Source organism: Ostrinia nubilalis, chromosome 20, assembly GCF_963855985.1.
Source record: "Ostrinia nubilalis chromosome 20, ilOstNubi1.1, whole genome shotgun sequence".
NCBI classification, from domain to species: domain Eukaryota; kingdom Metazoa; phylum Arthropoda; class Insecta; order Lepidoptera; family Crambidae; genus Ostrinia; species Ostrinia nubilalis.
The window spans coordinates 9,073,983-9,087,746 of NC_087107.1; the positions used below are offsets into that span (position 1 = coordinate 9,073,983).

Below are 13,764 nucleotides of genomic sequence, written 5' to 3' on the forward strand. Positions count from 1 at the left end.
AATCTGAAAGACACATCATTATAAGCACACAGGTAGAGTTCTCTAAATTACTGAAAAAATCATTGTCAACGTTGTTGGCAGTATGAGACCGAAACTTGACCAGACAGTTGACACTAATTAAGCATAGGATCAGCTGAAAAGTGACGTAACACGTTTAAGTTAAGTAAATTCTCTCGACTCTACATTAACCTGCTGAAGCGTAATAAAACTCAAACAAGCCCTCAGTGATATTTGATGTCCAAAAATTATGAATACTCATCAGTAGTATAGTCCAAACCAAATAAGCCTAATTTGGTATGCTATAAGTACACTGAAAGTCGCATGTCGTTGTGACTTATAACATCCAAATCCAACCACCATTCTCAGTATGTTGATATCGCCGACGATAATTACTAAAGTACTTATAATGTAGGAGGAGCTTTTTGAATCATTTAGGATATAGCAGATAAAATTATCTGACGGCACGTGTTTTCAGCAGCTTTAATTTAAATAAAATATTGTATAACGACGAGTTGTAAGAGTCGGATGAAACTCAAATTACCTACGTTTCCTGATACACAAGAAAAGGAACCCATAGAAACAACGTTTATAACTGTAAGTTCTTCAAGACCCAATGTTACTTCATAATCGTAGTAGGCATGCTAGAGCCGCTATACAGAATTTATGTAGAGTTCTGTGACTCGAGATGTGCGTTATTCTAAATGAGATGCTATTGCGTGCCGGCTGATTGTTGTAAGCACGTAGACTAATGTTCTTGTCAAAACGCTGCACAAACACAGCATCTAGATAGAGCCAACCGGCACGTCTCGACAGCTTCCAACAATAATAATTAATTGACTCGTCCGTTCGTTATCGTGCTTTTATATTGACGTTCCCGAGTGAGCAAGCGAGCGAGGCGCATTCGGAATGAAATTTCCATAAAAACTTTTGTGCTCCGGCGGACGTTGCGAGCGCACGTTAAAATCGTCGGCTGGCAATAAAACAGCGGCCGGTGCGGCGAGGCGCGACGAGCTAGCAACGGGTGCGAGAGGGACGGAGCGAGAGATAATGGACTCTATACGAAATGAAGAACGCGCTGGTGTGCCGAGCGAGCGAGTTGGAGCACGGCAAAAACACCGCGGTTATCGCGTCCCCCGCCCCGCGCCCCAGGGACCGGACTCGTCTGATCGACGCCGGAGCCTCTCGCGCGGACTAACCTCGGCAGCGGGGGGTCGCGAGTCGCCTTGTCGAGCCCGTTCCAACGCTGTGAACGCTGCAGCGCCGCGCCGCGCCGCTCTCTCTAACACGACTCGATTTTAACTTTGAAAAGCTTAACACTTACGCGTCCGTTTGACAGTTTGCTCTCGTTCAATCTGAGTTTGCTCCGATCGCGTTTACCGTTGTTCCTTGTGATCGCGATCGCCGACGATTATTTACGATCGTCGAACAGACTGCTTTGAGACGGTACGTATATTATACGATTGTCAAAGATCATTATCAATACCATCTGTGTCAGCTGTTATGGTAACATTGAGTTGCAATGTTGCATAACGTGAGTAATAGTCGCTAGTCCAAGTTGACCGAGGCGAGGTACATAAGTTTATTATTAGCGATAAGTGTGCATAAAGTTGCTTTTATTTTGGCATTTACTGTGAACGCATTGTTTGCGGGGATTCCTCTTGTTGTTTTATTGTGCGATTACGGCATGCGACCGTACTCTATTGACTCAGGTTTGCTATTGTTGGCTGCTTCTTGACTGTCGAGGTTGCTGTGTCAAGGCATCTACCATTATGCTTTGTGAAACTTGTACAGTTCAAATATGCATCATGTAGATTGACCTTAAACTTAACAAGGCATCGTAAGAAAATCATTAATCATTCTAATAGGATAACATTTGTAACAGCTCTTGCTTACAAAAGTTCATTTAGCGAATCTATATTAAGTACTTCTGAAGTACGATGACTATGAAGACTGAACACAATACATGGAAGAGCCTGGTAACTAGAGTACAGAAATCGAGTATTTTCACACAGTCGTCTCATTTCTTTACGACAGAACCATCATGACATGATGTTGTTCGCACAATAATCTTTTATTATAGCTTCTAACGCGTTGATATCTATTTCTAGGAAGTAAATTTTTTCGTAATTGATTTGTTTACTTTAAGAATTAATGGTCAAACATTAAAAAAACTTTCTAGTTCATAAAATATGAGCCCTCATCAAGACTAAACTAATGAGTCTGAGACTCAAATAATTTAGGAGTTAGGTGGTCTGCCTGCATGTGGCCCTGGTAGCAACAACAGAAAAAATTGCCTTTTTTTCCAAAAGATAGAAAACAAGGGATTTGGAACGAATTGAATTGTGTTTTTCAGTGATTTGATCTCTTGTCTTGTTTTGTTCCAGGATCTGACCGGTCAGAACAGCAATGACTCGGGCGGCAGCGGCAGCGCTGGACGCGCTACCACGCCGCACCTGAGGCCCACGCCCAGCCCCACCGGCTCGAGCGGGTCGCGATCCATGTCACCAGCTGTCGGTGAGTACCATAGAGATTTACGCCCGTTTCCTATATTCGATCCTTGTCCAAATCCGGATTACTACAACTGTCAAATTGAATTCAGTTTTAGATTAAATATCCAAAATATTCGATGCGTTTACTTTAATATTGTCTAAATAGTCTTATAAAGAATATAAAATATTAAAAACATCGAAAACCGCAGATATTTTGACCAAAAACATATTGAAATTTGACAGTTGACGGACGGATTTGGATTAGGATTGAATATAGAAATCCAGCAATAGAGAGATGCCAACTAATGCGCCGAGTTCGAAACTCAGTGTCGCATTAGAAATTCACACACACGAAAGTAATCAAAACACATTATGTGCTCAATCCACTGCGGTATCAGTACTCAACGTTCGAATAATCTTTAGTACTACGCAAGCAATGTAAACTATATGACGTCGCTGCTGTCATCATTGCTGACACGAGCAATGTGTTCTGTTTTTGGGCATATTGTTGCGACACCGGCCCCGGCCCTTGTCACATCTCCCTTTAGTTTCTGTGATCTGTAGTGAGTACCTGTACTATCCTCAACATGAAGCGACAATAACCCAACGGTGTCGGTCGACACCGTATGTCGACTTGAGATCCGAGGAACGATGATTCGAACGTTATTGTTTCAAAAAATAAGCCATGTCGTTTCGTTTCCCTGGTTTACACCAGGCAAACAGTGTGGTTGTGTTCCCCAGTCGATGAAGCACATAATGTCGTGCCCTGCGTGTCCAAACAACTGCACGCAAGATTTAATAAATGCTACTGACAACGCCACTCTTGTAACAGTTTTGGGCTGACACTGTGTAGGTACGACCAGGGAAACGAAAACGGTTTATTCCCAAAAGAATACAGCTCTAATGTTAAAAAAAAATGTAAGTTCATACTTTGATTCCCAACGAGTCCTCGAGTTCCACGACTTAAAAAGAAAAAAACATTTTCTTAGTATATTTTAAATTTTCATGGACCCAGTGGGAACAGAAGAACAATAGATTCGTAGACCTTTGGGAATAAGTCAACGAAACCAACAGCCACGGATCTACCGGGGATTTTTTTTTATTGTGGCGCCTCCTCCCAGTGCTTGAATACTTTACAAGTTGGCAACCCCTGATTTAGACCATCAGAGATATTTCTAACTGATTAGAATTTCAAAATATAGATTTTCTTTTAACGACTCTGTGGAAGAATTATGTTCAGCCTTCCTCGGAATAAAACTCATGCACTCCACTGCTTCCACCGTTCAGATAAGAATCTTGAGAGGTGGCGTCGTGCATTAAAAGTCCGACTTACTTGTCAGTTTACGTCAGAGAGAATCTTCGAATTCACTTTCTTACAATTTTATTCCCATTCGTATCATCCCCTCCCATACTACTTTGTGTTATATTTATGGCTCTACTTTTTTCAACAAGGGTCACCTCTACTGGCATAATAACTATGCATCTCTTCAATTCCCACTTTCAGTCGGAAAACCCTTCATACTGTTCAATTCAATTTATTGTTGAAAATTCTTCTTACTTTGTGTTACGATTTATAGTATCAGAATGAACTATCAATATGGATCACTTCCGCTAACTTACTGATGTGTACATAAATCTCTACAATTTATTCTCACTTTCAGTCGGAAAAGCCTTCCAATCCATTAAACAAAATTCTACGAGCTATATTTATCACAGAGCTTTTAGTTTAAATTTTCCCTGAAATGCGGACGCTTCACATAATGATAAATTTCTTATGTGTCCATCAACATGGCTCTCTCGTAGACATTATCATTCTGCCAACTAAGTATTAACGCACACATAGGCCGATGAATATTACGAGTAGTTATGAATAAAATTATATGTGTAACATGTGTCCACAAATTAAACGAGCGCTTCGTATTTTTTGACTTCGTGGAGTAGAGCCCTCATATTGCCGATGTTATATTTATAGTTTCTATAATGACATAAGAGTAGACCCTCTGACTGACGATGATAATATTCATACATATTGTGTTTTCTAGTGATTATCGACTTCAAAAATAAATGTTTAAAGAATCTGTGACATAAAATATCTGAAACTTAATTAGGTGTAAGTATGATAATCGTATTGTCATCAAGGTACTTGTAAAATGTTAAGTGCAGTAGCTTATCTCGTTCACCTATTTATGTAAAGATAACAATCTGTGATGATAATAAATTAATAATGTTAGATACAACTTCGTCATTACTCACTGTAGATAGGCTGATTCATTAGATAGAAAAGCCTGATGAGCGGACCATCGAGAATCAAGAATAAGAAATCACACAAAAACTTACGTCTTACTTTACCCGCTAATGTTATAACGTCATTTACGACATCAATGTTATTCAATGTAACGTTGGCCTTAATGTATCGTTTTTAGCTCTACAATGGATAATATGATTTTTGTAATGGTTATGTTGTATTGTAGTTCGCATCAGTAATTTACGGATTATATGCTTTTTAGAAGATGAGTAGAGACACCTCTAAGTTCGAAGAAGATTGTATAAACGTTCTTGTAGAGCAGTAAGTGCGATCAGAAGTCCTGCATTATGATGTCAATGTTTTCGTAGTTCTCTCTACATAGTGATACAAATGAGTCATCTATTTAGCTTATTACAGGGACATACATAAAATATTACAGGGCTGAAATTTGTATTGAGCATCTCGCATATCTATCCGTAGACTGTCAGCCATCGATCTCGAACATCGTCTGCAAAATAGGCCTTATTGCTTGGACATAAGGGCGCATATATTCTTGGGAGGTTTTCGACAGTTTCTTTGTTTGGTCACGGGCATGTTGATCAGATTCGTTGTGCATACTCCGTCACCGGCAGACACGGGCTTTCCCGACATTGACCCACATAGAGCGGGCGCCCAGAGTACGCCGTATTTTGCCCCTTTTGCGGGCGCGAACCACCCCAGCCACCGCCCACCTTATGTACGAGCCGGGGTGGTCGCGGTATATAGGGCCTCGTGAAAAACTTACCCCCACCGTCGGGGCGAGCACGCAAAACAGGACCTTCCACTCCAGAACCCGCCGCAGACATCCGCAATACATGTCTGGCTGAAACCCCCTTTCCAAAAAAAATAATTTTCCGATATAAAAAATATTTTGAAATTAAAAAGTTGGTTGCGACCAAAACGTCTCTACAATTTAGAATTGCCGTCAGAACATCAAACAATTTGACCCGTCGTAAATGGTTACCGACTACAAGATTTGATTACAACACGAATTACGATCAACTTATATCACTCCTATACGATTTCAATTATTCCAAAATACCTCTCAAGGGTCTTACCCCCAAGTGGCCTTGAAGGTTCACCCACCGGGGATGTTATATACTTTACCACTGTGACGAATCGTTTGATATCTAGATGTTTATATACCTTTACTTTTGCGTATCTGATTTCGGAGTATACCTACTACGGGTTCATTCATGAGAGTTGGAATAAATTATGAATTTGTTACACCTCGTTGTTTAGGTTCACGATGAAGTCTTGTTACTGTTACCTTCTACTGTTTACTAAACGACGTAAATACGGTCTTGACATTCGTTATTTTGGTATGTGAAATGTTCAACTTTTCGAAGAGCATATTACGATAAATCTTTCGCACATAAATCAACAACGTCTCGATAATGAACGTTGTTTACTTACAGATGCTCACCAACCGAAACTGCAATTTACAATATCAACTAGCGAGAACGCAACGTCTTGTTTACGAAATAATTTCGTATCTTTCCAGCGCATATTTTGAACAGCAATAAGCGTTGGTAATGAACGTGGACCGCAATGGCTATCGTGTTTTGTTAACGTCGCTCGATTGCCGAACGCGGCTTTCTCAAAACATCAGGCCGTATAAGTTGCGGAGTAGACCGGCCGAGCGACTGCCGCCGCACTCGGAATACCGGTTATATGACCGCAATACACCCTCACTCCATTCCACGTACGCCTCGCAACATCGGCCAGTTCGTATTCCAATACCGCATTAGCTCGCCCTAACGCTCAGTCGCCACCACTAATGCCGCGATGTATACCACTCCTATACATCATGCACGGTCGCGGTGGAACTGTGGAAGGCTAACATGACCGCATGACGTCAACTGTTCGGCTCGTCCGACTTCTTGACTCTCGACAAACACGAAGTGAATACGTGAAGTTGCGGGTTAGAAAATTATAGTCAGCGATAGAGGAAAAATACGCTTGGCTAACTTTATTTATACGAAGGCTTTATAGGAATGACTCATTTGTTATACTTACCATAAGAACTGATTGCCACAAAAACAGTTTTAAGACCATGATTTATATTGGTCAGACTTTTCCTTAGAATGTATGTGCTAAAACCGGATTATATCACAAAATCGGGATTCCCAGTAACATTACCATATTCTGCGCCGTAGCTATTTCTTGTTGACAAATAATGACTTAGCCCAAGAGTTTAATTTACATTCCGGAAAATTTTCTTTTTTAAAAACAATAATTTGAGAAATAAAATGATATAATTTTAGTTCAGAATTTGTCATCAATCAAAATTTTTATGTTCCCTCTCGAATTCGGTGAATTTTGTGATATTAAGGCCAATGTTCATTTTAGTAATGCAATATAATTTTTCGTTATTACGGGCACTGTCATTATTCTGGACAGAGATGGATATCTTGAGAGACATTCGATTGAGTACAATATATTTTATCGATTCGTAAATAAAAATAAAGTCCTGTTTATCGACAGCATTGTGCTCGTTTCCAATCCATGTTCCATCGTTATTTTAACACAATGAAGCCGCAATACCGCAACCCGACGCGTTCGAAGGTGAATTGCGTATTGTTTGACGCCCGCATACAACGTGACTTTCGAAAATGACTTTAATTTTCGTTCAATAAGGTTTCTTTTGCACGCAGTGTGCTTCACTGAATCTGTATTGAAATTCGAACCTTATGCGTATTGTTTGTGAGTGCAGTATCGCTCGTTTGATTCCTTATAAAGTATACGAGCGCTAAAAGCGTTTCGCAGTCGTCCGTCGTGCGTATCGGCGGCCGAGCGAAGGAATGCCATCAACTAAGATAAGGCTGGCTCCGGGGAGTGGAGTCTGAGCTCGCGGCGCTGCTGCTCGTCGCGACATTTGAAACTTGTATTTGTGGGGAACTTGCGTATTTCAACCAGTTATCTGCGTGGTTCGGCTTTTGACTTTGCATTCTAGCGATGGAAATAGAATCTTACCGTTTTTTGAACCGGCAAAACTTTCTCCAAATATTTTATACGTTCGGATATAAGAAGCAGCTTAAAGTAAGCTAAACTTTTCATTTGAGGTTTAGAGCTTTTCATTTGATGAGCATTTGCTCACAATAAACACGAAATCGCAGGAATTTCATACGCGTATCATAAAGAATGAAGGTTTGCAATAAAGAAAGAATATCCAGGCACCCAATTTTAAGACACGCGAGATTATAATTTGACGCGACACCCTTCAACTTTTTCGAGCGAGGCTTTTTATAGCTCTCGTTCACATAATACACGAAAGGAAAAGAGGGATTATGTACTCATACTCAGAGACAGGTGTTTGTGTGTGTGCATTTGTCGTCACACAGAGTGCCTCTATGTGCAGCCACGTGCCTGCGCGTCCTTGGCAAGGCCATCGACCTTCAACTTTAAATAAAAAAAAAGAGGAAACAAAACCTTTTTGCTGCGATCCCGCCATAGTGTTTGTTTTGATCGTTTTCACGTAAACGATCCGTCGTGGTTTGTTTTGTGCTTTTTTGTGCAACGATCGATGGGGTCGTTATTATTATTTATGACGCTCTCTTTCGTCAGCGCGACACTTAGATGTCCATGTCGTTTGCGATAAAGCTATTTTTGGGTTTGAGTGTTGAACGGGTGTGGCCGACGGATGATTTATGTTGTTAATTAGCTCGTTCGGCGATGATGAATGTTTGTTTAATTTTTATTTGGAGATGGCGTGACATGTGGTCTAGCTTCAAACTCACGATTCCTTTGGCTTAGTGTAGCTGTAGTTTAATTTGTTATAAAATGTAAAATGAATATCCTCCTGTAAATGAGTTTCTACTTCCCCAAATCTAGAACTCTTATCAACAAGTATGCCTTCTCTAACTTCAATTCCTGACAAAGTGTTTCTTCATGTGAAAGCTTACGGGTTTTGTTGGTCCACAGTGAAACAACTGCCATAAAACACAGATGCCGAGTGACGGTTATGTAGAAGCGGTTGTTGCTAACCGTAAATTTTTACGAGTGATAAAATATAGAGCATTTTTATTTACATCTGTCGACCGCATCCATTCATTCAACATGACATAAAAGAAAATTTAATGGGACAACTACCTGTTGCAACCGGTCCCTCCCGTTGCCCATCGTCTAATTGTATTCAGATTACTCCGGAAAAGTGATAAATCTGTGCGAGTCAAGGTCGATGGAGGGTTCGACAGCCCATTCACCCCGTTCGTCTGCCCCCACGGCTAATGGTGCGGACATTCTTTCCCCGACCTCGCAGTCTTGCCCGGCTCTACATTGTGCTAAACACATCCACCCGCGCCTTGCGACCAACCCTCCGCCGATAACTAGATGTATATTAACAACACCCCTTGCCCCATTTCAGATTCTGAACTGTACCTACTCTAACTAGTGAATGAACGTAAAAATATAAGGCTTCCATTTGCTCTAGTTTCCGAAGTTACGTGATGGCCAGTGTTATTTTTACCCAATTAATTTAAAAGTTTTTGCAGTTGAAAGTTATTTTTTCGAGTCTTGGTCGTATCGTCATCTCTTCTGAATGAGGCCAAACATGACGTGTTATTTGTTTTGTTTGGAATCATTATGAGATAATGCTATCAAAACTGTATTGCAGTTGTTTATTACGTTCCCATTAAGTAAATCAAAGTCTTCCCGTAGTCGCCAATAGCGTCTTGCTGAATGGGCTGCGCCAGCGTCAGCACAAAATAAGCCGGGAACAGAAGCTGAACTGTAAAAGACACATACTAAATATCTAAAAAAAAACAAACAGTTTTTTAGATTAGGAATCATTACGCTGTACGCTTTCAATGCGGGGAAAGTCATGAAACGGGAAGATTTGTGTAATGTCTAGCTAGAGTTAATTAGGTTGCCGTCTACAGTTTCAGTTCAGTAGTATTCAACATCAAAACGCAAGTTAACATCACGGGTTGCGAGCATAATTTGCTCCAAGTTGGTACTTCTCGCCTAGCTGTTGAATAGGTCGAGCTCTCGCCTGGCGCGATGGCGGCGCGGGCGGCGACGTGACGACGGCGATTGTCTCAACTAGGCCGCTCTTGTTAACGCTATTGTCTACGCTCTGTTTATATCCACTTAGTGCGCGCCCGTTTGTTTTGGAAATATATTCCAACGACTTGCCAGTGGTGCCTCTACTAATTTGTCCGACCATGTTTGCAATTGAAATTTGCTCCGGCTGAAACACTCTGGAAAACCCGACTTCTCTATGTTTGTACGTGTTATTTCACGCCGCACGCTGTAGATTTATGAGATCACGACACTCGTTCTCAAGAGGTAACGTTTATTTTTACTGTTCGTTAGGCCTCCAAGCTATAGGTTAAGTTCACGAGTCGGTAGGCCTTTGTTGTAAAATTTACGATTGGCGACTGTCATGTCGTTTAATGATAAAAGTTTCGCTTGTTTTGTCCAACAACCGGTAACAGTTATAAGTTATAAAATCCACATAACTTTAGCCCGCTCCGTGTTCAGCTCGTTTGTGTAAATTATGAACGTGTACGTATATTTGCCGTTCCCATAAAACAACCGTTTATTTTCGTAGCGTTCTGAAATACGATTACGAAGTCCTAAAAAGGTTATCTTTGATAGCTTTAACGCCTTTTCTGTCCAGTTTTGTCAAAGGCTTTATGAATTGAAATAATATGAGCAACCTTTTTATAAATAAAAGTGTTCAGAGAATCGTGATCCTTGGTCAGACACTTAGTGCCTGTCCGGTTAATGCGATCGTGGCTTGCTGTCAGGCTGCGGCCGCGATGCGTGGGCGCGGGTCGTATGCGGGGAATGCGTCGCCACTCCGCCAGTGGCCACTGCGGTACGTGCCCACTAACTACGCGCCTCGCCGCATTCTCGACGCCGACCGCAAACGATCTGCGCGACAATTAACTTGCAAAATACACAGGAAAATCGCTTGACTCACTCGTTATCGCTTGACGTCAATTGCGAGAGAAAGGCAACTTGGAAACTTTAATGATCTGGAGCAGGGGGCGGAAATGTTAACTTAATGAATCGTTGAATTAAGAATTCTTTCGGATCGTGATACTTCAATTAATTCTTGACTGCATTGCCGAAATTCAGCTCGTATAATTAAATATCTGAAAAGACCACGCAGTGCTTTTAATTGGAATTTTATAAGAATGTCGCAGCGAACAAAGGTAAGTCGGTGCAGTGGGAAAGCAAAGGCCTCGGCCGGCGGCGCGGTGACGGGCTCTGCCCTTGACTGAGCTGGTTCGCGCCATGACCAACGCTCGGGCACAATTGCTCAACGTAATGACCCTATTTTGAATCGCCAGAACTGGCAACGTCATTTAAACTAAATCTGATGAATTTGCTTTTAATGTACCTACTTGAATGCAGATTGAAAATCTAAATGATAACTTCATGTAGAGCTTTCAAAGTAGTGGTTTTTCCGAATACTGGTTCTCAAAATTCGACAACTCAGTTGATGAAACCACTACAAATGAGGTACTGTCTTCTATAATAGAAATATCTGTATTGTGGTCCTGGCTCCTAAACAGAATTTCAAGAGTCAGAATAAATGTCGGGTTTAAATCCTGTTTGAACAGTTTTGATTAGATTGTGTTGTACATGTATGTAGGCTATGTAGAGTTACAGCCTTGACCACAGTTTTGATCGTTTTACCATTTTTGTAAAAACCAAAACTGACTCTCCAAATAAACAAATTTAAGCAGAAAAACATCTATTTTGTTAGAAGCAGAAAGTCATGTGTTCACATTTGTGTGCAACGGGTACGCTATTTTTACGAGGCGGTGATGGGCGAGAGTCGGCGGGCCGACCCCATTAACGCGGCGATACACTCATTAAAGGTCGCCGTAAACAAATATATGTGTATAGGTGGGCGTGTATGCCACTAGCTTGTTATCTATGATTCACCGGCGCCCCGCCGTCTGCCGGCCGTCTGATCGCGCCACAACAATATAATGCCCCGATAATGGCCCACTGATGAGATTAAACTGCCTACCCTCACTCTTACTGCGCATTGTTTACGACCGTCTATTCTGAAATTCCAAGCCGCATGTTGCTTTCGCGCACTGCGAACTCGCAAACCCATTTATTCGCGCTGACGTAGATTGCGAATCGACGTCGACCGTGTAATAGGCCGTAGTTTCTCTCACGTAACACTAACATAACCAAATCGACCCACATAAAAGCTGCAATACCACTTTCGTCGTCGCAAATCACAGCCGCCCGTATCTCGGCCTCGGTCAATGCGTTGCGTGCATGTCGTATGCACATATACGGATGCAATAAAGTGCAACGAGAATTCGCAGGCTAGCGGCGCATGCCGCTCACGTGCCGTAGAAAACGAGAGTGATCGGGTGCGTCTCTCCGCCCACGATTGATGCGCCTAGGGTTGTTAATCTGACCTTTCATTCATTGCACTACAAACTGCACTTGATACTCGTACCTCAAGTTCTCCCGGAAATTGCCGAAGGCCGCGAGGTGCAACAACGATTAATCACAATTTGCTTCACGCGCCCACTGCCTTTTATCATTAGAACACAGGTATTTTTACCCTCCAGCATCAAAATATTTAATCAGTCCCGCATTCATTGTGTGCATTTAACTACTGTCCAAACTTGTTTGTGTTTTCATTTCAAACACGCCTCTGGACAGAGTCGCGCTGCATTTTATTTTCACTCATAACAAATGAATAATTCAATTGGTTTTGACATCCCTGCTGTTGCGTCTGGCTTAGACTAGGTCTCGTTAACTGTATTATTCAAATTGTGTGTACATAGTGCGGCTTCGATCGATCACACGAGCCGGCAACGCCACCCGCTCCCATCTGTACACAAAACAACTAGCAGTTTGCATAACTAAATTGTTGCCGTTATCTCGAAACCACTAATCAACTGATTCGAGTTTGATGAACTTGAATTGTGACACACAACTCTCCATTCATGCTATTTCTGATATAATCTAATTGCGCTTCTTATAACGTCATCTTTTACACAATTTGTTGAATCTTGCGGTGTTAGTAGACTTAACTTAATCGTTGCGGTTAGTTTACTTCCAGTCCCAATAATAAACTATTATGTACCTATTTTCCTGAGGATTACACACACAATAATGCATCATGTGCCTTTCAAATACTTTTATCATTTTCAACAATTACCGATGTTTATTTTGTTGTGATCCTACTGAAATTAACGTCTTGAGAACGCAGTAGTTATAACGCACGTTTCATTATTTACAGGCACACAGAACGTAACGATGCCGCCGCGAACGTCGTCCTCGCTGCCGGACGGCAGCGGGCCCCCGCGGCCCGGGGGCCCGGGCGGGGCGCCGGGGCCCGCGCCGAGCCCCGTGCCGCCGCCGGGCGCTATGGTGGCGCAGCCCTACTCGCACCACGCGGCGTACAAGACGGCGCACTACCCGCCGCAGCCCTACGGCTACCCGCCGCGGAACCACCACCCCTACCCGTACGGGTACCAGCCGCGGCCGCCGCCGCACCCGCCGCAACACTACCCGCCGCTAAAGGTTGGTACAGTATTACTCATCTTTCCCATACAGCCGTGTGGTGGCGGCAGAGTAGAATACATTTGTCACCAACCCCTTACTCTTCCCGCCGGTGTCGTAAGAGGCGACATAGGAACTACACATCAAACAGAGAACGGGCAGCAGCGCTCTCTGTAAACATCAATCTTTCAAACTGCGATCTCCAATCCGCCTGCAAAGCGTGGGGATTATAGCAAAACCCTCCACTGGAAGAGGCTCATAGTCCAGCAGTGGACTGCAAAGGGCTGTTAACGATGATTGATGGAGATTCCCATACAGCTACCATGTAATAACAGAGTTGACCTGTTAGCAGACAGATGAGCATTTTATGTAGCGGTAATAAAATGAGTTTTAGCAACAAAATGTCTAATCCGATGTGCTGTCAACATGTCTTACGAATACGAAGCTGAACATGTAGGTGTAATGTCATGACTGAAAATTAACCCTTGTCATTTGCAA

General features: G+C 42.3%; 1 protein-coding gene across 1 annotated transcript in view; it reads left to right on the forward strand.

Annotated features, from left to right (window-relative positions):
* Positions 1–13,764, forward strand: part of LOC135081885 (trithorax group protein osa) — a 106,924-nt gene that overhangs the window by 70,738 nt on the left and 22,422 nt on the right. Inside the window, exons 5-6 of the mRNA XM_063976669.1 lie at positions 2,385–2,514; positions 13,004–13,287. Of these exons, the coding sequence (XP_063832739.1) occupies positions 2,385–2,514; positions 13,004–13,287 (414 nt within the window). The remainder of the gene's footprint in view (positions 1–2,384; positions 2,515–13,003; positions 13,288–13,764) is intronic.